The sequence below is a fragment of the Macrosteles quadrilineatus genome, unplaced genomic scaffold (genome assembly GCF_028750875.1).
Source record: "Macrosteles quadrilineatus isolate MER2022 unplaced genomic scaffold, UCM_ALF_1.0 Scaffold_3__2_contigs__length_128488019, whole genome shotgun sequence".
Lineage (NCBI taxonomy): Eukaryota > Metazoa > Arthropoda > Insecta > Hemiptera > Cicadellidae > Macrosteles > Macrosteles quadrilineatus.
In genome coordinates, this window is record NW_026542596.1 from 51,948,962 (window position 1) to 51,975,992 (window position 27,031).

The 27,031-nt window shown below is 34.9% G+C and overlaps 1 protein-coding gene across 1 annotated transcript; it reads right to left on the reverse strand.

The window, feature by feature from the left end:
* On the reverse strand, positions 1-26,902 carry LOC128990776 (anaphase-promoting complex subunit 7). The gene is made up of 14 exons (XM_054413353.1): positions 26,417-26,902; positions 19,622-19,720; positions 17,675-17,801; positions 16,371-16,552; positions 14,166-14,272; positions 13,322-13,505; positions 9,446-9,516; positions 9,176-9,308; positions 7,628-7,738; positions 6,471-6,602; positions 5,806-5,934; positions 5,137-5,282; positions 1,439-1,625; positions 1-180 (listed from the first exon to the last, which is right to left on the reverse strand). Exons 1-13 carry the CDS (start codon positions 26,486-26,488, stop codon positions 1,448-1,450), a joined length of 1,671 nt encoding a protein of 556 aa, XP_054269328.1. The 5' UTR covers positions 26,489-26,902; the 3' UTR covers positions 1-180; positions 1,439-1,447.
* Positions 26,903-27,031: the final 129 nt, after the last annotated feature.

Below are 27,031 nucleotides of genomic sequence, written 5' to 3' on the forward strand. Positions count from 1 at the left end.
TAATGAATAAATAGTATATTTTAAAACAATGATAGAAAAGATTAAAATTATTGTGATAAGCTGTGTGATGTAATAGACAAGAGACGACTGATGACAAACACAATGATCATGCTACTAAGTTCGTACTTGGGCTTAAATCAACACATCAGACTCATTCCCGTCGATCATTTCGGTGGATCCCTGAAACAAAATAAAGCCTCTAAAGAAAAATTCTATGTTTAATCTAAAAAAAAAAAAAACAATATACCAAAATAGCATGAACTGCAAAAATTAAATGTTTGTGGCTTAGCAAAGATCAAATCAAGAATTTCATGCTCCCCCTACAAGTATGGATAAGGTTTCTGTAGCAGGGGGGTCAACTCCAATCAAAATCCATTGCCAATTGACAGAAGTTATTACACAAATGGCGGGAGGAAATAAGAACAAGTGGCTAAGGGAGTTTGTAGAAGGCCCCAAACATTTGCAACACAGCAGTTCATCAGTGTTGACCCAGTGAAAGTTGAGGAATCTGAGCTTGTGCTGATTCCCTAAATGATATGTTACCACTTGGATATACCATTGTCCTTGGTATTCTTAGAGACATACTGTGATCTGCAAAATAAATTTCCCCAACTTTGGTCATCGCTTCAACCGAAACTAATGAACGGCCCAAAGCAGGCCTACACCACGCAAATAAATGTAAATATCAGGCTGATTATTTAAAACCACCTTCAAACTTCATCCACCCTTAATGCACATTTTCCACATCCAAACACTTTTCTCCATCCATATCTGTCAACGATATATTGATGTCAATAGACTAGGTGGTATTAACACCTTAGAAAATTAATGTGATTCATACACTGGTAGTGTTGGTTATCTCTCACGTCATCATTGAATTAAATTCAATTATTAATTGAGATTGTGATGCAACCTAGGTTTGTATTTAAACCCAAACATGGTTGGAGGATGATTGTAAAATGGAGTGTGAGGATATGTTAAGCTTTGTTCCTGACTAAGAGCACCTTTATCATTAGCCAGTATCATTTATTTAAAGCCCAATGATCAGGGACATGTTCGGTTCAGTTTCTAACCATCTAAAGCTACTGACTTTTCTCATGATCGATCCAGTGACCTTTAGATTGCTAGGCGAGCACTATAAACACTCAGCTACCCAGCTCATCATTCTCTACTGTGGGAATGTACCAGCTAGACAATGAGATAAAGAACATGATGGTATAGGTTTTGAACTAGAGATTGATCAGCAGTGACAGGAGCTTGCTGGAGATCTTATTTTACAGGCAATCTTTGCATGTAAGATGATCGCTACAACAGTGAAATTTTAAACTTTACTGTTGTCCGGCAAACTAAGTTAGAATTATACTAGTGTAAATTTTGACAAAATTTGTCTAAATATGACCATCTCTAATTTAACTAAAAGGGGAGAACTATGATTTACCCAAGTATATCATAAGGATATCTCGCTGCTAGCTTCTAGGTCTGAGTCGGGTACGTTGTCATTGCTAGGCTCAGGTTCAACATCACTCATGTTGTGATGGTAGTACGACCTGTCATTGGCTGATAGTGATGGAGACGCGTGTAGTCTCTGCATACCTTCCATGGACCTGCGGTTGTTGGCATCTAGACTGTAACGAAAAACATTACCTTTAAAAAATAATAAAAATACCAATGGATTAGAAAAAGACACATGAAATTTACAAATTATACTAAACCTGTGAGATTTTACCAAAAGAATCTGTGCAACTGCTTTCATATGATTGTGTGAAATTTCACAACTGATTGACAAAATTAAGGAATAAAGGTGTCTTGAAATTAAAGGGAAAATAAATACCCGAACTTTGGTTGGGAATGGGATTTTCTCAGGAAAGGATTTGTTCTACACTTCTATCCATCAGTGATTTCACCGTGATCATGACAAATACATCTCTTGTGATCTCAAACCCCTCGGACCATCTAACCATCTCAAGTTCAATCCCATCCATCCCTAGAAAAATTAATTATTATCGTATGTTTGGGGAACAACCCTTTGTGTCTGTTTGAGTCCCTTCTGCTAATTTACATATAAGTGTAACATTGAGCACGAACAAACAAGAAAAGTTGTTATGGAATCAAGCCTTGGTGTAATTACTATTGTTATTCTTCAGAATAATGGGAATCCACGTTTCCATGTTATTGCCTTTAACCCTCCGAGTGTCATGCGTCGCTGCAGCGACTCACGAACACTGTTTACGGCGAAGGCTCTATAACTGACAAAATCGGATTGAACTGGATCGAGTTAGGTATCGTTCTTTTCATTATATTCTAAGCTTTCTAAAGGTCTGTCTCTAAGCGCTGTATGTTCTCCGAGCCGATCGTAATTGTAGCAGACAGCTGACGTGCATATTAGTAAACAGGTTAGTTAACCTCGGACCGATGACTGATGTGTTTTATTATGTTTATCATTGTTTTAGTGTTAAAAATCAAAAGTAGTCATATACGTGGTGCATTATAAGAAGATTTAAGTGATTTTGAAGGGCTGGTTGATGATCCTGAAGAAGTAGGTAGTGATATTGATGTAAATTATCAGCCAGATTCCTAGCTATGGTTGGGCTATGCATTCTTAGCTAAACGCTATGTACTGAAATCTGTTTTTTGCCCATAACTTATTTATTTGCAAATCTACTTCCTTATATTATTATATATTTGTAATCCTCATAAAATTTAGAACAAAGTGGCTATTTTCAAATATTTATAGGCCTATAATTTATACAATTTCATTGAGCGCGAACTTATTTTTTTTTTTGAAAATTCTGGAAATTATATTTTTTTTACCTAAAAATTTTTTTTTTTTTAAATGTTCCTTAAGTTTTAAATATAATATTGAAGCCCAAGATTTTCCAAACAAAATGGTATATAGAACAGTATAATTAACATTGTTTTTAAGCTTCTCAGATCAGTTTTAATAAAACCTTGCAAATGAGCAAAAAATAGGCTGACATTAAGGCCAAAACACGTGACACTCGGAGGGTTATTTGTAACACACAATAGATCCTTTTCTCCTAAGCTCAAGATATTACAAATATTTTCTACGAGACCAGTGAACATGCAAGGATACTTTTTAGCGACCAAAACACAATTGGTAAACCATCAAGAAATATTATAAAGGTTAAGTAGTTTAAAATTTCTCAATTCCATACAATAGGGAAGGAAACTCTTGCAATTGTTACCATTAATATTTTGTCTAGGGGTGTGCGAAGCAGCAAAAAACTTTCTATTCGAAGCAGCGATTCGATTCAAAAGGTTTTCGATTTGAATCTATGCAACTCGATTCAAAGCAATACAGCATTTTTCTATTCATACTTGTCAATGGAGTAAAGTAACTTAGATGAAAAAAAGAGAAAAATTTATAAAAAATTTGAAAATTATTTAAAAAAACAAATATGATCTAAATTCTATGTCAGTAATTGGCATGATGATTGTGCAAGAGGGACTAATAAAAAAATGTTTGTCAAATAAAAAAATAATCTTCCACCAAAATTAAAAAAAAATAAATATTCATTAAAGTGTTGAAAGGACCATGTAAAATCATTCAAATGGACAACAACATTATTAATCTAAGTAACTTATTATTTAGATCATAAATTTAAGTTTATTTAAGTTTTGTTACTCTGTCTAATAGGAAAATTAGGGATGGACGAGATTGGATTTTTAGTTTGAGACGAGACGAGACGAGATTTTTTATTTCTCATAAAATTTTGAGACGGGATTTCCCTTCTCATACACAACGGGAAATGCACGTGCGGAATTTTTACCAGATTTTGTAACATTGTTAGATGACTGTTTAAATACAAAAATAATGATAGTAGGAAAGATTATTTACAATCTTTTATTAAAAAACATCAGCATAACATTTTTTTAATAATCACGCCTAACTTATTAAAAATGCCTACAATTAGGAAACATAGTGATATCAGTTAGGATAGAGTTCAACTCATCCTAAAATAAAATAAATTATAAAATAAAATATTAATTTTTATAAAATAGTTACTGGTTTTGACTTTTTTTATGGTAATAAAACATTCCTCACACTCCTAACAAACACTTAACAAAACTTCTCAAATGTTATTAAAATAATTAAAGTAATATATAGGCCTACATTTGAAGAATTAATTCAATAAGAACGCCTTCGCAAAGGAAACGCAACTACAACACGCTCCTGTATTGCGGGTATTGCATTGACTTTCTGCAGGCGTTTATAATTTTTTTTTTTTTTTTTTTTTTATTCTCGTCTTGATAAAAATCTCGGCCAAAAAGAAATCTCGTCTCGTGTAACGAGATTTAAAATTTCCCGAAAATTTCCCGAAATTTCGAGACTTGACCATCCCTAAGGAAAATGTTATTATAATAAACTCAGTTTTCAAAATAAAATAGGCTAATTAAAATTTGCCACATTTGTGTACTGACATTTTTTGTCGATGTGGTGAGGCCTATTCATACATATGCATGAATTTTAGGTGAAAAAATATTTATTTTAAATCATGTATTAGAAGAACCTGTATTGCTGGAAATGTCAGTGAGCTGCTTTACTTGCCTATTTCATAATTGTTACTTGCAGAATCATATTGTTAAGCATGTTACCTATTTTTTAGTATTGATTTTACAAATAAAGATATTTTTGGTGTAAACAAATAAAAACATTTACAAGATTTATACTGAAACTTTCAATTGGTTCAAATTGATAAAATGAGAGGTTAGAATCAGACCTACAAACTACAAGGAATACATATCAGACAAAAAATACAAAATTTATCAGTCTAAAACATAAATTACTAGTTAAGTATCAAGTAACAATTTTTCAGACCTGTATTAATTTTAGAATGATTTTGGAGTGACTTGTTTTGGCTATTACAGTAGTAAAACATGTCTCTTACTGCTGCAAAGAATTAATTAAATAAAAACGCCTTCAGAAAAGAAACGCAACATCAACACGCCTCTGTATTGCGGGTATTGCGTTGAATTTTTGCAGGCATTTTTCGTATATGGATACTGACTTCCTCATGAATCAAATCGTTTTTTGATCACCACTGAATCAAATCTCGGAATTTTGATGCATTTTCGATGCATCGCACACCCCTAATTTTGTCAGAAAACACTCACTTTAACGAAATGTGGTAGTTTTCAAATGCTTTCTGTTCATCATTTATCCTGGCATATATGTCACCAAGCATTTGATGTAGTTTAGATGTAGGATTTATTGTCACTTGCTTCTCCAACAAGGCCACCACAGCTTCCAGACTGTCTTCCTACAAAATCCTCAAATTGTTAGCACAGATTAGAAAACAGATTAGCTAAATGGTAAGGAAAAATGTTGGACTAACTTACTAATTAGTTTATACATAATTTGCCTCCAGGATTGATTTATTGACATAAAATGAGGTTAGGAACCTGACGACAGGTTAGTAACCTCATTTTATGTTACTAATTAAGCCTAAGTAATTATGAAAAAAATTCAAAAAAGCTCAGATAATAATATATTTAAAGGATCAAAAGAAGAAGAGAAAACTGGTCTAAAACCTTGAACAGGTTTCAATTAAACAAATGTTTAAAATCAAACTAATTCATCATGTACTTAGTACACATAATAAGCTATCAAACCGCTTGAGTCAAACCGTGTAAGGTGTTCTTGCAAAAGATGTTCACGATTTCACCAAGACCATAGAAGATGTTCAAGAATTCAATATGACTGCATAGAATGTTCAACTTGAAATAGTGTACAAAATTTTGCTAGGCTATAAAAAATTCTGAGACTGTTGCCATCATACAAACCTGTTCTAGTATCTGCACCAACAAGTAAACTGCGGGTAAGTGACTTTCATCTTGTTGAAGAGCCTTTTCCAGTAAACTCTTAGCCTTCACTAGTGTCACCGGGTCCTTCATGAGAACTGATGCGTATAACTAGAAAACAGAAAAAAACATGTACGGTTACCTTCAAACAAGACTGTCACATTATTAAACTTAATCTGGATAGCGGAACAGTTACAGTGCTCGCCTTAGAATATGAAGGTCGCTTGAAGGTCGCTAGTTTGATTCTTAGCGAGATCAATTCTGGACCGAGATGTCATTTGACATTGGGTCAATTTATGGTTTTATCTAACATAAGGTTAAATAGTAGCACGACTATGGTCCAGACTGTTCTCTTACAGAAGGCCTTCTACTTGAAAATTAATTATATAAAGTACTTACTGTACTAACTAAGTTAAAAATAATAACATTGTCCACAGTTAGTTTTGGATTTAAAAACATTTAAAACATTCTGAAAACCTGTAAAAGGCTTTAAAATTATTTAAATGAAGTCTTGATTATAACAGTAACATAAAATAAATATTAGACACAGAATTTCAGGTGTATCTTATCATTACAATGAATTAATATTCTTACATTCAAAAGAATAAAGAATACATCAATTCCAAGTGTTTTATTTCATGTCATACCGTAAGAGCTCGAGGCGTGTTGTTCAGTTGTTTGCAACAGTTGCTCGCAAAACTGACGGCTTCCCTTATCCGGTGTTGAGCTACGTAGCAGTCCACCAAACCTTTGTACGGCTCATAGCGGTACTGGGCTGCCTATCAACAAACATGATACAGTATTGTTATTTATAACACAAAATAATTACAAATATTATTTATAATTATTTTGTGTTTTGTAGGCTATATATTTGAACCGGTGATATTTTCAATTGATTAATAGGCAAAAATTCAAAACATTGTCTTGTACCATCAATCATAATTTCAATGAAAGGCCTACTTACAAAACATTATTTGTTAATAGTAATAATAAATTACATTATGCAAGTGTGGGAGTTATTTACAGAAAAATTAGTATTTTCTTTAAAATATTTATGTTTTAATGTTTGTAAAAAAAGTGTAAAGACAAAAATAAGATAGTAAAATGATATTTAACAATAGAGCCAGAAGGCTTCTACGGGTCACTCACACATGATAAACACTATTTTAGTATTCGGGGTGGAAACATGTAACATAAATACAGTAGTCTCAACAATTTGACTTGAACCAGCCGTGACAAGGACAGATACGTGAGAAGGTAAATGATATGAAAAAAAGCTGTACATAGGCCTATGTTGAAAACCATCGAATCGAAATAATTTCCTCTTCTTCAAAACTGTTCAAGGCTTCAAGCTTGTCCCCCCAAACCACTAACCTTTCACCAACCATCATAACAAATAACACTAACTGACAAAGTTTAAATGGCACTACTGAACTAAAAAATGAGAAAAAGCGACACTTCACTGTTACAGCTCTCTGTTCACACTCTAAGACTTGAGTGGTAGACAGGTATGAAGGTTTGAGGAATTGACCAACTGTCTGGCATGCAGTGTAAAAAAAATCATACTCTACAGTCAAGTGTGGCACAGATCATCTTAGTATAGACACCAAACACTAAACAGGCAGGGGTGGCAAAAGGCAATGTCTTGATGAGCCTACGGTCACATCATATGGGAAAAATGTATGGTTCCACAGCACTTTACTATCTAGAAGGAAGGTTGGCCAACCAAAGATTAGATAGTCGTATATAGAAACTTACTTAAGTTAATAAATGTTCAACCCTTGATCCAAAGATCGCTACTGACCTGCTGAGCTTCTCGGAAGTGCAGCACGGCATCCTGGTACTTCTTGAGATCGTACAAAACTCTGCCTTTCAATATCAGCGCCTCCACATTGTGTGGCTTCATAAGGCAAGCCTGCACAAAATGGTTAGAATCAAACAACGAAACCCAAACACCAAGTATACAACTCAAATGACATCTACAACACCTTTTGATCTCAAGGTGCCTTGCAATTTTTGTTGCAGTAACAATAAACATGAAATACTATAAATTACAATTTCAGCATATCTCAGCCACTGTTTTAAAATGTACTACAAGAAGTACTTATAGTGATAAGCCTACTATACTTGGACTACATAAATTGCAAACAAAACAGATTTGGTTGATCTAAACTTACACGCCTTAACATTTTTAACAGCTCATAGTCATAGTCTCTTTAAACTAGCAATTCCTGAAATATTAATTGGAATTACACCAAAGTCTCCTTAATCTAAACTAGATGGGATACTGTTCAGATTGCTATATTGAGTGGATTGTTCAGATTAGCTGGAAATGCAGTAAAATTTCATGAGGAGAAACCTTTTATTTTTATCACTGTAAATGGCCATATTGTTCCCCCAAAAGCAGAAACACCCATGATCATCTCCCGCGATCACGGCAACAATCACGGTGACACTGTGATCGCGATCACAGCAACACCTGAGATCTATTCTATCAGATTCTTTCTTACTTTTACAACAACCCCAAAAGAGAACCAAAGGATTCTCAGTTAATGAATGGGATGCTTGGCCAAAGGCAAATATTCAAAATTTTTCGGTTTCATATAAATTCACAGACAATCACAATTAATGGACTGTTTGCAGTTATCAAAATTGACATCCAATTCCCTGTCATCTGCACACTCTGGTCAGCATTTCAGAACACATAGAAATGTTTTCTCAATTTGGTACAGTAAGCTTTTGCCCCCCAGAAGGTGCTTTGAACTATCTGGACATTCGGATCAGTAGGACACAGGTGTATTGACCATACAATTTCAACAGTGTTAAATTTCTCAAGAAAATTGTTTTATTTATTTATTTATTTATTTATTTACTACATGTCATTACATCATTTTTTGACAGGACATAAAGTCATATACAGGATATACCAAAACTAAGAAATAACAAAAATGTCTTACTAAATTATTAATCTAACTTAACGTCCCTATTTAAATAACATTCTATAGAAAAAAATTTTTTTGTTTTTAACCAGGTCTTCAGGGTGGATCTGAACTGTGTTTTACTATCAATATTTTTTATGCGGAGTGGTAACTTATTGTAAACTTGTGGGCCTATATATTGGGGAGATAAATGAAATTTCTCTAATCTATGGGTTTCAGGCTTAATAAAAAAAAATATGTTTAAATATGTTAAATAGGCTTTAAAATATGTTTGCCCTGCAATATTGTAATGAACCGTGATTTAAAAAATGATTGTACCAAATTGAGTAGTTACTGTAAACTAGTATATGCTGTAAATAAATAAATTGAATTTTTAAATGTAGCAATTTTACTAGAGAAATTAAGACTGTTACCTTGTGAGCCAGGTACGCAGCTCTGGAAGGGTTGTTGTTGGCATACATAAGATATCCAATAGCAGTGTAGACCTCATGACTCACGTCTAGGTTGGGGTCATAGGTCGGCATCAGACGTTCCAACTCTGGTAGTCTGCACAACACATTGACAAAATTCCAAAATTGTCTCATGGTGACAAAGAAAAATTGAATTGATATACTGTATTTTACTTGAGTTTGATGTCTAGAACTTGTGACAATATGTACAAAATAGTTTGTAGAATAGTTTACCTGTGTTCACCGACTAGCAGAGATGCCAACACGTCTAATCCTCGAGTGATGGTTGGGTTAGCGTTATGAGCCTAAACAGGAAAAATATAAAGTCAATTATAGTTTTCTTAGAAACACTTCATCTACATTCCGCTGGTTGTTTCATGCAGTCGTAAAGATAAATATGTAATTTCAAACTTTCTAAGAGTGTAAGCACTTGAGAGTGTGGCTTTAAAATATACTTTTTTACAATAATAATGTTAATTAAAAATGGTTGAAATACATTAACTGTCAGGTCATCCTTGGAGTAGTTTACACTACTGCAGTTTCAGCCCTCAGGGGGCTTTCTTCAGGTGTCAAAGGAGGTCAAAAGTTGTCATTCATACGAATTCGTCACATTAAACCTACGCTCAATCATGAAATAATAACTCCCAAGACTAGGTTTTCTCTCCCGCCAAAGACGGGGTTTAGAACTCAGACGACAAGTCTCGGGGTATTAAAACGGTGAATTAATTACTTGAACAAAAAAGCTACGTAATATTTATTTGTCGGACAGACAGGTTAATAGAAATTTCGTGCCTAACAATTAAACTTAACTATAGCTACCACTAGTCACTGACCGGCAGGAACTGGCGGGTCTAAACTAAAGTCGGTGGATTCAAAGTGATTAAATTTAGTTATCTATATATCTAATTCTGTAAGCCAAAAATTTTACAATGAAATTGTGAGCTAACGGGAGACCGTAGAAAGCTGGGAGAGGTCTCATTTTAAAGGTCTAGGCATGACATTTTGGGGAAAATTATTAATTTTTCTTAATTATGCACCAAAAGGTTGTTACTGGATAAAATAATTCACGTTTAAATAGCATGGGAATCTAGGTCATGTTTGCTTTGTTTACTTGAAAACATGTGGTTTATCTATATTTAAAGCATATGGTAATGTGTACTGTAATATGTATCTGGATTAGTTAATTGAGTATGATTAGTTGTGCTAGGTATGTCTGAAAAAGTGTAAAGTTAGAAGTAATTACTGGAGTAGGCAAAGGGAACATATTTTTCATGCCAATAATAAAACTAATATCTACAGGTCCTAATATGCCGTTTAAACCAAACAAGGATTCAATTCCCATTGCGATTAGCTTTTGCTAAAGCGCAAGGAAAAACCTTAACAAAAGTTGGCATTTATTTGAGAAAAAAAACCAGTGTTTACCCATGGTCTACTTTATGTTGCTTTTAGCCGGGGAAAGCGGCCAGATGATGTTAAAATAGTACTATAACCAAATAAAGACCAAGGAATGGACCAAAATAAATACCATACAACAAATGTTGTTTGCAGAGAGATTTTGTTATAGAATTGGCATTTTACAATTTGGAGGATGACATTATCTCTATGTGTTTTATCTAAGTGAATTTGTCTATATTCAAAGAAATGTATACAGTATTATATTTAATTAATAGTAATGAAGATCGTTATTGAAAATGTCCCTTAGTTGTATTATGATCAGAAAGTTTGTATTATAAACATGAACAGTAATGAACAGTCCTTTTGAATTTGTATTTTAAACAGAGCAGACATCTGCATTATGCAGTTATATAATAACTATTATACTTATTATAATAAACAAAAATGTTAAACAATAATTAAAGGCAGGGTAACCCACGAGAGGAGTAATTTGTACAAAGTAATTACTAGAATATATATAGGGGCTATTGCCCCTATAAGCCACTAGTTTAAGATCTAATTTTGGAACGAAAATACGTAGATTAAAAGGAAAAGATTATCGTTAAACGTGAATGTAAGATTGACTAATATATCTAACCTTCCGATTACCGGGTAGACGTATCGTAAGCGCTCGAGACGTAGTTGACTTTTCGGCAGTTGACGAACAAATGTCTCGTCTTGGAAGTAAATCCTTCAATTCAGTCCGCTCGAGGCTTATGCACTCAAGCGGCAAACTTAGATACTAATAGACAACAGCTGATCGGAATTCACCTGTTGAGCCGGTCTAGTTATCGTCTGTCGTTGGTCAACAAACACCAATTTGAGGTTAGGTCGTCGTTGTCGGAGATAAATACTTGTAAAATCGGTCGGTTTAACTTTGTTTGCTTAAATGGAGTACTATTACTGATAAATATGCAGTTGTGGGTGATTTTGTATACTTCACTGTTATTAAAAGTAGGCCTACGTTCTTTTGCCCATAGCCCAAGCTATGGCCAACACATAGGCCTAGGAGTAAGTTGTTGTGGATAAAAATCGGGTAAGTTATGGTGTTTGTTGATTGGCAGTACGTTTTACCCCCCTTTAAAATTTGGTACCTTACAATAAATTCAGCCGCTTAGAAAACGACCTCCTCGTAGAATTGGTGCGAGAGAGAGATACCGAGCTGTGGGAGTGAGACAGACTATGGCTCTTCCCCCACTCCGCTGCCATCCCACCCTTCCCGAACACACGCCCCCTTAAATTGCAACTAAAATATTAACAGCAATTAAATTATACAGCTGATCAAAATGTAAACAAATACGCAGAGAGGAGGAACATACCCTCCCTCGCCGTTACCTCCCCTACATGTGCTTAAAATTTCGCACAGGTCGCTTTCTAACCAGCCGACCTATAGCAGTCTAGTCCTATTTAATCAATGCCAACTAGATAATATTACAATACTGGCTAGAAGCACTTATTAAAAGACTGGCAGCACTTAACACATAAATTATAATTTATCTGCAAATTACACCTACCAAACCCACTATCAAAATGATCAAGTACACTACTTCCCCAGATGAGATAAGTCCATTGGGAAACTATTCCTTGAAAAATTTTAAGAATGATGACCAATCAACTTTAGAGTGAAAAACAATCTTGTTCAGCTGGCCTTTTGTAACAGCTATTCAAGATTCACATTCTAGTGAAGATAAATAGAAAAAATATAAAGTGACTGAGGATTAGAGTGTTAGGGGTCGATACTCTTTTAGAAAATTATCTGTGCAACTATTCTTAAGTATATTTTATTCTATTATTTATACCATTAATCACACAGTTCATAGAGTACGGTTAAATAGAGTATGGTACATACATAGGCATTGTCAAGTTATCCTTCAAGAACGTTTCATCCATTGTAGACTTGTCTCTAACATTTATAGAAATACAAGTGTAAGACGACACATTGCACGATAAAACATTAAACAATTAGGATTTTTTGAGAGGATAGCAGGCTTACCTGAATGGGAAAGAGTCCAAACTGGCACAGGAAACACAAAACATAACTTTACACTATATACACAACAAAAAAACTCTCTCTTCCTTAGTTGAAAATGCTGTCAGTGACAGTGAAATATTCTAATGTTGTGTATATAGTGTAAAGTTATGTTTTGTGTTTCCTGTGCCAGTTTGGACTCTTTCCCATTCAGGTAAGCCTGCTATCCTCTCAAAAAATCCTAAAAAATCTAGGCCCTTGTGCTCTATGCTACACCCTTAACATTAAACAATTAGTAGGCCTACTATTAACCGGTGGAGGTACGGAAGCTGACTCAAAAGTTTAATGCAGCTGACCAATTGTTTAATGTGTTATCATACTATGTGTCGTCTTACATGTGTATTTCTATGAATGTTCTTCACTAGTCTACAATGGATGAGATGAAACATTCTTGAAAATCGCTTGACAATGCCTATGTATAGGCGAAACATGTAGTGAGTTTGACCATATTCTATTGAACTGTGGTCTGTGAAGGTATGTACCTTAAACAATATTCTAACTAAAAAGTTCAGGCGCTGCACAATGAGTTCTTATACAAATTATTACACAGAACTGACAGCCAAGAACAAGAAGCTGCAATAAACGTTCTTAAATGAAACTATGCTGCTAATCGTAAAATTGCACAAGTATAACAGTAAGGTACATACCCTTAACAGAACATTGCAAGCCTTGGTGTTGTCACCGATGTAGTAGTAAGCTTCTCCTAGGGACACCAAGAGAGAGTGGTTGCCTCTCAGAGGCGTTCTCTCGTCTAGTTGTCTCAACACATTGATGGCTTGAGAAAACTCTTTGCTATACAGGTGAGCGTGGGCTTTGATCCAGTTGTTCACCCTGGACAAGCAACGCACATACAGCTAGCAGACAAAACATCAACAGAATTGTTGCCTGTCTGTGGTCTCGAGTAAGGTTACCAATGAAACAGTCAGTACGAGGCATTTTGAGTAGCAGAGAAGGTATGGCCCTTACGGAGCACCACACACTGCATGAGACTTGCCTCGCCTTGCCTGTTCGAGTGTGAGGCCAGCCACACACTGCAACAGTCAAGGCAATAGTAACTCAACTTGTTGCAAAGCGGGCACACACGGCAGAAGGCAAGGCAAATCAAGGCACTAGAGTTTTGGGTCGGTTTGCATCAATATAAAACCCTGTAAAATTATGAGGGTTAAACCGGAGGTATCTACAATGTAAAAAACATTGTGTACAAGCAGATTTAGTGTTTTAAACAAGACTTTAATGAATACTTGTTCCAAAAAGGGATTGCTTGTGTTTAATACCAAACCATAAACAGGGTTTAGTTTTGAAATTATTCTATCTAGGTAGAGAATTACTTCATGAATGCGCAGAACACTCTGACGGTCAGCGACTGATGACAAAAGTAAATTTTCTCTGTTACTTAAGATACCTTTAAGCAAAAAACATCGCCTCAACTGTTGCAGTGTGTGGACAGTCTTAATCTACAACAGGATTGTGTGTCAATCTAGAAATAATTACCAATCCATGTTGGTGAGGTTGGCCTCGATGACTAGAGAATTTACCTCTGCACCTGACACAGTCAAGCTGAGAAGCCCCTCTACTGCCTCAAGTGCTAGTGGACACTCCTGAAAGAAATTAGTTTTTATTAATAATACAGAGGTAGGCTGGTGTAACTATAACTATATTTGAGTGACTAGAGATTCTCCAATCTAAGTTTTCAACGTCAAAACGATAAGATACTGAAAATAGAGTTTCTTTGCTATACATATTTGATTGGAATTGATTTCTAGTTGACTTTCTATTGCGAGGACTACAGGGAAGGGAAATGAATTCAGCTAAACCAGACCCCTTGTCCACGTACATATTTGACAAGAATTCCAAGTACTTCGCTAACGTAATTACAAAATAGAATTTGAATAAGACATAGGCCTATTCAAATGTGGGACAACACCTTGAGGACCACTATGGCCGAGGAAGATAACGTATATTTGCAACCATCCCCAATTTTGCACCCAGCCCACCCTTCTAATCCAACTGTCCCACGCTTCTTGGTTAGGCGGTCATACTGAACGGAATGCTGAATCCTTCCGTCACAAGAACAATCAAGCCACAGATCCCGTGCTCAACCAAATCATCAAATATAATGCAGTAATAGATGTGTTGAAAACTTTGTGACACTCAACCAAAACCCGACTTAGTTGCATGATAATGCTGGCTGAGCTGCATCATGGTGACACTCAACCAAAACCCAACAGAATTGCATGATAATGCTGGCTGAGGTGCATCATGTTTCTGTAGCCTAAGTGACACTCAACCAAAACCCGACTTAATTGCATGATAATGCTGGCTGAGCTGCATCATGGTGACACTCAACCAAAATCCAACAGAATTGCATGATAATGCTGGCTGAGGTGCATCATGTTTCTGTAGCCTAAGTGACACTCAACCAAAACCCAACAGAATTTCATCATAATGCTAGTGTGATGGGTGCAAATTTGACAAAATAAGAAACGATGTATACAAATTAAATTGAATTAAGAAAACTATTTGCCGTGGGAATCGGATTTGATAGAATATACAACACGGTAGAATGGTTTCAAAACTAAAGCGTAGAGCACAGCACAATACAATCTACCTTATCATTATTGAAGTTACAAGAAGTTTGGAGATTGACCGCTAGGAGCGTCCTAGTAAAACACTTCCGCTGACATAGGGGCATACAGTCCACCGTCAGAGGAGAGAAGCACGGAGGAGTTCGAGTGGGACGGACGTGTGTAGATGATGGTCAACGGAGCTCAACGTGATGTTGGTAAAACACTGTAATTCGAGTGCATACGAGTCATCAACTGTCTTTTATCGACATATGTGGATGACATCGAACCACGTGTAATTGGCTTGGGAGTAAATGTTGGTATAATACCGAAGTGACTGTAGTTCGAGGTTCGAGTAGCCTACACCTGAGTCACCAATTGTTTCCTGTCGGCGTGAGTGGACGATAATGGACCACATGTAACCGGCTCGTGATTAAGTGTACGAGATAGACTTTGACCGATATAAATTCGCCGATCAATCTATTTCTTCGTGGGTAGATGGAATTCTTTGGTGAAGAAATAATATGTTCATTGGCATCCACGTTCAAGGTCACGAGGACTTATTCAGAGGGAGTGTCTCTGGTTCTTCGGCATCCACGATCAAGTTCACGAGACACCAGATGAGTAAATAACTTTGATAATACTGTAACTTTCATCAGAACACTCTTAACACAAAATTAGAATAGGCTATTTCTAGTTGTATGATTGGCTTATAAACTCAAATCAAATAACATATTACAACTTTAAAGAAAGTGGCTAATAGTAAAAAGAAAGTCACACTAGCTAGTAGATCTGCAACATGTTTCTGTAGCCTAAGTGTCTAAGTGACACTCAACCAAAACATATTGCAAGATAATGCTGGCTACTAGAAGTCCCAACTAAATTGAGAGAAAAGTCTGGCTAGTGGAGTTGCATCATGTTTAGCTAGCCTAATTGCCAATGGCAGTAATAATGGTTAAAATTTGCCATACTGTGTTCGTTAATATTCAGGATAAATCTCAGGTGACCGTCACACGATTCAGAAAATCAAACTCAAGTTACAGAGCAAAAAGTGTTAAATATTTATGACTACTTTCACATTTCTTGCTGAGAAACTTGTTTACCAGCTTCATATAGAAGATGTGGGACTTACTCTGAGGACTTCTTTGTACGCAGAGACAGCGGACCGCTCCATGCCACGACACTGCAACAGCTTGGCCAAGGCAAAGTTGATCTTGGCAGTTCTCTGCTTGACTGGGATACTTTGTAGTACCTCCATAGCCTCATCATTGCGATTCATCTTGACCAGACACTGGTGGATCTGGTACTTGATATCTGTTAATCACAAACACCAGTTACAGACAATCGACAAAACATTTATTTTTTATAACTGCACTAGTAGGATTTTGTATAAAAGTAACAAAACGCTATTAAGGAAAGTGTTCTAACCATCTCAAACTTTTGTGGCTGTACCCTGGGATTCGAACCCATCCCTCTGCATCAAAGTTTGAGAAGCTAACAACTAGGCTATCAAAGATTTTTTTATTGCTTAGAAAATTAAGATGGTCTTATAACTTTATCATTATTGGTATAGTCTCTGAATACCCCATAGCATTAAAAAATAAATAACCTTCATAACTAAGAAATTTAAATTTAATTAAGTTAATGAATTATAACCACATTGATTTCAGATCTTCATTCAATTGATCTTATTTTAATAAAAGATTGTGTTAATACAAGACACCACATATAACAATAGGCCTGTTGTGAAGAGGTTATATAGTTCTATTAAATTTTACAATTTATTGCCAACAGTATTGAAACTGCCACATTCTATTCTAAGTTTAAAGACAAAATTAATAAAAATATACTCATTGGTGAATGCTTTTGCCACATTTATACTTATGTTGTAATATGATATTTGTATCATTGAGTGTACATAATCAAGAGAGAATTGTAAGTCATGTGTTGTATTCTAATCTTGACGCTTGTACATGCACTGCTTTGTGTTTTATGACAATAAAGCATCTTGAATCTATAATTGATCATTAGCTGCCAATTCATAGACAAGTAGGCCTTTTACCAAAAGATTTCTAGGTGTCACTATGCAAACAAGAATAAAAAAGGATATTTTATTTTATTTTATTTGCCTGGAGTGGAAAAAACTTTGACTAATCAATCAATCGATCGATCAATCAAATTTTTATTCAGAAGAAAGATTAGACAGTATGACTTTATTGGTTGCCTAATATCATTTAGACACTTGATTGACTAAATCACTATAAAGCTTTAATGGCAGCAGATATTATTCATGACTGAATTTTTACCATGGGGGGGTAATGTTGTAAGAAAATGAGGTAGATGTCCCATAATAGGTCTTATTTAGGCCTGCTTTAGCAAACAGTAGCATTAGTCACGATTTAGGGTTAAATTTACAACAAAATTACAATTACCTACCAGTATCTGGCATCAAATCTTTTACGATTGTTTCATTAGGCTTAGTCACATTCTTTGACTTGAGCATGGACTTCTTGAACTGTAGAGCCTGCTTATAAACGGCAACAGCTTGTGCATACCGTCCCAGCTGAAATTAAATATTAGAAATAAATAATAAAGCTAATGTACAGTATTCAGTTTTAAATTAGCTAGAATTAAATTTTTAACATGGAGCATTTATTTTAGAGAACTTAAACAAGTCTAGTCTTGTTCAAACTCGATAGCAGTGAAACCATTAAGTACATATTAGTGTGAAAGCAAGTTTGCTTAATGTGATACATTTCTTTTGCTCATGTACATACATTTGCTTGTTGCATACACATTTTGATGTCTTTAAGCAATGCTTTTCCTGAACTTAGGTTGTTAGCTAATGTAGACTAGACAGCAACTTCATGAATCTTAATAGCATACACTTTTTTGAGTCCCATTCATGCAACAAAAACTTTGGGAGGCCGTTGCAAATTAGTAATATCCATACACTTGCAATTTGAACAATGTTTTAATTATAACATCAATTAAAAGGCAGAAACACTGACTGCTCAGTAATTGGTAAGTAGGCCTTTAGCAAATGTTGTTTTGCCCACTATTAGGCTGCCCTAAAGCCGTGTATACACCGGAGTTAGGAACAAGTGTTAAGACTAATGTTCCTAAAAACCAAGAAACACTACTTTGGAAAAAGAAACATTTTGATGTTGAAAACAGTTATTTAGTGTTTACAACATAAATGTTGTTTCTTACCAGAAGCCGTGCCACGGCGCCAGGAGCTAGGAACGTTCCGGAACGTCACCGTTCATTGTTGTTTAACGTTTCCATGGATCAGCCAGCTCGTCACGAGCGTCCTATATTTCCTTTCAGCTCATGGGGACGTACTTTTCTGACAATAAAAAATATAGTTTCCCAAAATCACCACCAGGGTCGATAGAACAGGGCTTTGTCCCACCTCTTTCCTGCTAGATAGCGACACTACTTTATCGACTGCAACCTAGGTAGTGCTGCTATCTATCAGAATCACTTAGTACTATGTCCAAAGCCAGATTTATTGCAGAACATCCCTCCAGTATAGCTACCTACTATTGTTTTTACTGTAATTCTGTATCGGCGGCAAAGTTACGCAGCGGCCAGCGTTAGTTCAGCTCCTGGCGCCGTCCCGGCATCTAGCGGTCAGCAGCGAACGTGTTAAACCATTTTTCTCTAAACCTTTCCTAAATAAATTAAAGAAATGGATTTTTGTCTTCTTCAGATTGTTTCATTATTTGGGTTTGGCACGTGTTCTTGTGTAATCTTGTCTTTGCGTAGAATGGCGACCATGATGAAGTTGTGTAGTTTGCCAGGTTTTGGCATCATTTATGTTCTATTCATTCTTAAGCCGGCTCCAGGCATGCGTTTTCGCCAAGTGCCAAACAGCGACTCGCCGAATCGCGAGTAGTGTGGCTAGGCGTTTGTCTATTTGGCAAGCAGCAAGCAGCAAATGCTCATGCTTGTGTTTTCCCGTTCATTGTTGGTATTTTTGCACACATCAAAGTGAACGAATATTTTTGCTATTCTAAAAACTAACAGTTGCTCGGAAAACAACACATGTGTGTAGAGTCTAGCCTACTCATTAATTGGCGAATTGCAAGACAACTAGATCGCCAAACGTCAAATATTTCGTGCTTTGCAAATGGCGCATGTCTGGAACCGGCTTTAGGTCCATGGTAACTAAATTTTTATTACATACGATAGCCTATATAAAATTATTTTTAGTTGTTTTTTGCACAACATTTTTTTGTCTGAACGGAAAAGTATGTCTTTATTTACAATTATATTTCCACTACCGTCCAAAACCAGTGCCAGTACGCCGTTCGGTGAGTTTCAGCACCATGACATCCCTGTACTTAACAAATACACTAGTAAAGAAGATCAATTTACCTGTAAAAGTGAGTCACCATAATGAACGTAGGTTTGGAACTTTGCTGATGGATTGAGTATGTCATTGCCATAATCACTCACAGTCAAAACAAGATTGGCCTGAAACAGGAAATTTATTTTTTAATATTTTGGATAGCTCTCTGAATAATAGCGGGGCTGTATAGACTTTCCTGTAAAAACTTTCTAATTTCTCCATGGGAATTGAAGAACATGCAAAGACTTTAGAAATGGATGAAATTGTAAAGCAATATAGGCTACCCTAACACAACTTAGTACCTATCTCATTTTAACTGTGCATACGCTACCTAGCTATTTTATTAAGAAAAAGTAAATTATTGCTATTTGATGGTTAAGTTAAGGGTGAATCTTTGACATCCGACTCAATCGTATTTAAAAGAATACTTGTGTAACCAAAAGTATCAGTACCGTAACTTAATTTCAGTTGTTTCAATATATAACTAAGTAGGCTAATCCACTTTTGATACCAGTGATCATATCAACTTGTGAAGAAGTCGTAAGGTTGTATTAAAGCTTTAGCCATCGAAACATGATTGAACATCATTCAAGATTCAAATAGTCTTTACTCTTTATTCAATACTAGCAGAGTACCCATCCTTTGTACGGGGTTGGCATATAAGCTTAAAATGCTTGTAGCAGTTGCACTCAAGCTTTGCGTTTGCAAAGGGGGTGGTCAAAGTTTGATCAAATTTGCTTCTTTAAATTGACGGTATACTAATGCTATTACACATATAGCCAAAATGTTCTACCACTTCACCTAAACAATAAAGAAAAAGAAAATATTACAAATTCACAAAAATCACAAATTATTCATCACATTAAAAACATAAACATAACTGTAAGCAATCCTTCTTTGACAGTTCTCCTTGCGTAAAACAGTTCTTTGTTGCTGCTTAGTTATTTGTTTTTTTTTGTTTTTTTTAAGCTCTTTAAGAAAGTCTAATTAGGGAGAAATCGTTTTGAGGGTCAAAAATGAGAAAAACCAATTTATACCCCATAAAACCCCCATAAGACCCCGTTCCCATGGTCTGATCATGCTGGTTCGCAAACTCATTAAAGTTTATCTTGCTTAACACCTTCTTTAAAACCAAATTTCATTAAAATCTTACAAAAATTACTCAAGTTATTGTGTACAATTAACTTACTTAAAGCTTCTTAGTCCATCCTATCATTGCCCGATTCATTGTTGTGAATCAACTTAACATATTCACTGAGGTTGCGCCATGGCCGGCCACGGCCCATGGCGGGAACAGTTAATCCACTGCATGGATAAGTTAAGTTTGTGAAAACGTTTTATATAGGTTAATTTCAATTTGGCATTTAACTTACTGTGTTCCAGCTGTTTCAGATGTACTTAGTTTTAACTTACAGAAACCCAACAGATAAGTTAAGCTGGGTTTACACTATGTAGCAAAACCTGCTATATAACTTTTGCTATAACATTTTTATATAACTTTTGCTATATAACATTGCTATATATAACTTTTGCTAGCCTATACAAAAAAGTTACAGACAATTACGGTTCTCGTGCTATATGCTATGTAGCACAACCTCATTCGCATTCCGTATCGAAAATGTCGCACCGAAGAGACCTATTGCTCGCAGCAGCTATCACGGTGATCTTAGAAAGTCAGAGGCGGAAGCGAAGGTTTTAGGTTTGACCGCTTCTTGCTTCGAGAAATTAAGTACAATGTAACAGATTTAGGAAGCAACCTTAATGATGACGATCACTCTGACGATCCATAATTAAAACGCGAAATAAGGCGACGGTAGCTTCAAAAACGTTTTACGTATGACCACAACACAACACCGGTTGTCCACAGAACAGTTCAATTAAGTTTATAATAGCATCCTGATCCCCCACACTGTCACTTTCCAGTCCTTCCGTTGTAAACAAAGATCGCTGAGCAAAAACCAGCAAAAACGTCCCCAGGAGGCTACAACCATTACAACTGTTAACTGATGACACTAAATGCTGCATATACCGGGTGTCCAGCCTAAAGTTTTCCAATAGCTAACTTTTTAATTTTAAATCCGACAAACAACTTGTTATGGGGGACTTCCCTTTATTTTTTATTCTGCATTTTGGGGTGATTTCGAAATTTTTCTAAATGGCCACCATTTAACTTTTCGCCTTGAACTTTTTATTTTAAAAATTGTAGTAAAGTCGACAAAATTATTTTAGCCACCATTTTTCCAATATGGCCACCAACTTTGATTTTTCTTATGGAACACCCTGTATTTTATTATGTATTCTGGTAGAAAATGTAATTTTAAGAATGTGATTTTTTTCATAAACCTAACCGTTTCAAAGATAATAATGGTTAAAGTTTTGAAATTTCTGCATGAGAAAGAGTTTCGATAAAGGCCTAAGCAAGCATGTTAGCTGTTTTATTTGAAAACCATTCAAAATTTCACAACTTAAACCATTATTATCTTTGAAACGGTTAGGTTTATGAAAAAAATTACAAGAATAAAATCGTCTTAAAATTACATTTTCTACCAGAACACATCATAAAATACAGGGTGTCCCATAAGAAAAATCAAAGTTGGCGGCCGTATTGGAAAAATGGCGGCTAAAATAATTTTTTTGACTTGACTAAAAATTTTTTAATAAAAAATCCAAGGCACTTACCATTTAACTTTTTTTGATATCTCTTATAGTTTTCGAATAAAACGGCTGGCACACTTATATCAATCACCCTGTATAGCAGATGCTGGATGAAAAATATTTGTATAGGTAACATTGCTACATATAGGTAGCAATGTTAGATGTAGCACGTATTTCTTTTGATCTTTACCGACTCCCGATGTATAGCAAAATTTTTGCTATATTTAGCAGGATCTGCTACATATGGCAGTGCTATATAACACTTTTGAAAAAATACTATTTCTACTTCTAGCATATGTTATTGAGCGGAGCGAGCGAAGCGAGCGTAGCTCTTTGGGATCCACTTCAATGCAACAAATAAAGCAACATCACTCAATAACGGCAGAACACATTTCAGCTAAACTTAACAAGATTATTTAGACTAATAGTGAGATGGTTAATAAACAAACAAATTTCAATTAGATAATGCTAATGCAATTTAAAACGAACTTAAAATTTCCAAATTTTAACATTAGGCTTATGGGACTAAAGTAGCCATATGACAGTTTTTTGTTTACAAGAAAAATGTAAACAAGAGAACCATAAGGTATTTCTGAACTTTATAGACTTTTCTTTTAGACGTTTTTAAACCATTCCTATGATTTCAATAAACAAGAAAATGCCGTTAAAACATTTTTTTAAGGCACGGAATTCACTGAAAATCGAGAAAATATACGGAACTACTTTCTCAATGCAAGGAGCGGAGGGATACGGACCAGTGACTACTTTCTTGGGAACCTATTTGTGCTGCCAGCTGATTAGAAACAGCCAATGTTAGAAATCAGGATTTAATAAGCGATATTTTGAACCGAATCGAAATCGATATTTAATCCGATAATACATCACAGGTTATATTATGTTGAATTACATCGACGGTGCAGTAAGTTATTACACTTATCTAATTTAGGCATGTGGGGAAGGTAGGTCGGGGTTTATGAGTATTCGTGACTTCATTAAGTGTTTTGAAATAAGGTAAGATTAGGGAGGTAAAGTGTAGGTTATAGGTAGGCCTAGGTGATCGAGTTGTTTATTTGTGTTGCACCAAATAAACTGATAATATTTTCCTGGCCAAAACTACCATAATGCACTTTTGGAAGAGGTATCTGAATAACAAGATGTAGTAAAAACAAATCTGAATTATTATAATTTTAATCAATAAAACCAGCATCTATTGATTTTTTTTACATTTAGTTACTTACAAATATCAAATCACGTTTGTTCCGCTCAACTGGCTTTCACCTCTCTGAAAGCAACCCTAGTATAATATTGTTAGATGTTACACAAATCTGCTATATAGCAAGTTTTGCTACATAGGCTAACTAGTGTAAACCCGGCTTTAGCAGCACTAAGGGTATTTATTACGTATAGGTGACTCCAAACACATTTTTAATTTTGATATCTTACTTTATAGTTTTTTACCTCCTGAATCCAAATATACCATTATTTTTCACCGCTGCTGAATATTTCCCAAGATATCGCCGTAAAAACATACTCGACATTACAATAAACAAGATAGGATGGATAACATTTTAAGTGATTCTGTAGTCAAATAACTTAATGTTCTCTATAATAGAAATTTTGTTACATTGTGGAGATATAGATGGACTGGTGGACTAATTACATGTAGTTCTAATTTAGGCATGTTAAGGGTGGTAGGTCGTGCTGTATGTGAATTGGTGACAAAACAAACAAAAACAGTAAAAAAACAGTGAATTGGTGACAAAACAGCTTAAAAAACAAATAATTTAGTATATTGAACTGTTATTATGCGCCTAATTGTTACGGAGAAAATTAAAAAAAAATGTAAATGTAAAATTCAAAAAAAATGTAATTTTAAAATTCCCATGTTATTCTTATGGAGCATAAGTCAACTGTTGTAGTTTGCTTGTTTATGAAAATATTTTAATCAAATTTGGAAAATACATTAATTTCTTACTAAACCACAGTACCTTTTAACATTTTACATTAAAAAAAACTTGTTTACCCTCCCTGTTGCAGCAAACCTAAGTACTCATTAAAGTAATTCTGTTTAAATAGGGAATAAATGTGATATTTTTAAGGAGTCATTTTAGTTTAAATCCAATCAGGCAAATAGAAATTCGCTAAGTCTGCAGGTTTGCTGCGGCGGGGGTATAATATAATCAATTTTGACATGGAAAAATAATAAAACATTTGCTTTTTCAAAAATGCTTGCATTTTTGAAATACCGTAGTAATTTGAAGTGTTTTTTTTTCTGGATTTTAATTTTACAAAAACAGTCTGCAGGTGACATAAACTAACAACTTTACATTATAACCTAAACTTTAACTTACCTAATCTGTTTTATTAACTTAAACTAATTTTATTTTCTATGCATGGAGTGTTGCAGGAACAAACAATTCTTGTAATTTTTACAATGTTTTAGTACTCTTACTTAGTTTTTGTTTTTTTTTACTTTTTCCATACATGTGTCATGTTCACGGAAATAAAGCATTTCATTTCATTTCAAGCATTTCATTTCATTTCTAACCTAAGTACCTTCAAAGGACTTAACTTAATGCAGTCACCAATTCACAAAAAGCACGACCTATCACCCTGACATGCCTTTTCTGACATCAAAACAAGGAGTTTGCTTACACATTCTAGAGGTTTGGTTAGGTTAGGTTATGTTAGGATAGCTACCATTTTATTATGTAATTTCTAAACGGCGAAATATAAATCAATAAACCATTAATAAGGATAAAATACTGGTAACAATAATACATTATTAACTTATTGGTCTTAGAAAGTGAAAAGTGTAACTTAATCAGGTGATTTTCATATTGTAGAATCAGAGTTAAGTTAGCTAATTAAAGTTGTCACTTCCATTTGCTTGACATGATTGAAAACAATCAGCCGATTGGTTTACTTAACCCTCATTCCACTTGTAAATGTCATCCATCCTACCTCGTTTATTGTAATGTTGTATATTAATACGGCGATACCTCTAGAAATATTCATCAGCTGTGAAAAATAATGGTAGCCTATATTTGGATTCAGGAGGTAAAAAACTATAAAGTAAGATATCAAAATTAAAAATTCGTTTGGAGGCACCTAGGCCTATACAGAATAATTACCGCACTAAGTTAAACAAAACTGCTAGCCGGCCCTCAGTGTTGTGAAATGGAGGGAAAAAGCAGGCGGCAAAGTACCCGGGATACACCATCAACATTCTGCAAAAAAGGGTCAAGCACAATTTTGAGGTTAGGTTCCTTACGCAATTCTAACTTAGAATACACTAAGTGGCTGCACTTTAGTATTTGTCCTACGCTCATTCGAATGAATAAGCCTATATTGATCGATATATCGATTATTTTATTCGATACCAGTATATGAAGTTTGGTAACATAAATTAGGTTAATCTAACCTTACTAAGTTAACCGAATGAAATAGGCTAATCAATATAACTTAGTCTATTGAATATAATCTGAGTAACTTATAGGGTTCTAAATCTCATTTTAATATGGGGTTTAATGCTTAACCCATTGGCGCCGACTTACGAGCGTTACTCGTACGGCCGCTGCAGGCCCGGCGGCCGACTTACGAGTGCCGCTTTTGTCACCGCTAGGCAGCGCCTTTAGTTATTATTATTTTTCGCCCTTTTTGTTTCTTCTTACTATTATAATGTTTATAAATATCTTGCTTCTTGATTTGCGTATTTACTAATTTATTTTAGCGAATAACAAACAATTTTGTGTTGCCATGGAAACCACATATCACCAAAAATCAGCTGCGGTAAGGTAAACAAAATTTTTTTTAAATGTTATTAGGCCTACTGTTTACTTAGTGGGCTGCACTTTAATATCTGTTCTACACTCATTCGAATAAATAGGCCTATCGGCATTGATCGATAGGCCTATATCGAAATATTACGGTATTTCATTTGGTTGATTTAGGCTAACCTAACTAACCAAACTTGATATATCGAATGAAATAATCGATAACTTATATCAAAAATTTCATTTTGAAGAGTGTAGGACAGATCTTAGTTAGGTTAGTTCTATGAAGGGTATGAAGGTAACAAGGGTATAGGCCTATGAAGGGTATACCTAAAGGTAACAACCATATACTAAAGTGCAGCCACCTACTTCCATTAAAAATGTACTTACCAATGAAACAACGTTCGAGTACAATTCTTGATCATATAATAACTTAATCTGATCATATGGCGTTGATGCCATGGTTCTTATTGTTAACAAGATTGAGATTTAGGTTAAAGGCCAACAAATAAGACGGATCAATGTCTTACTAATTTAAATGTTTGGTAGACCTAGGACTCAGCACTATGCTATTGAACTAAGGTTTCTAGCCTAAACTTGGGCCTATGCCTAGTTCTAGTAAATAAGTTAGATGAAAAAGTAAGTAGCTGGTAGTAGGCTAAGCTGAAGTAATAAATTTGAACTGGTAGGCCTAACTTAAGTTTAGCCTTTAGTAGGACTGATATTTTCACAGATAGACCTAAATCAACAGAAAAAGCAACTATTTGTTGGACCGGTTCAGTTATATTATATTATTTTACCAATTCACAATTTAAAATTTCAATTGGATTCCGAATTCCAAAACAGCTTGCTACAAAGGAAAAACAAAAACAATGCTTTGCTTTGATTTTGATTCGAACAGATGACAGATAAAGAAAAGTAGACAAAGAGTAAAGACAGATAATTGCGGGCGGTATTTACTCAAGGGAGGTATAGAAGAGCCTTCGATGACATCAGCTGTCAATC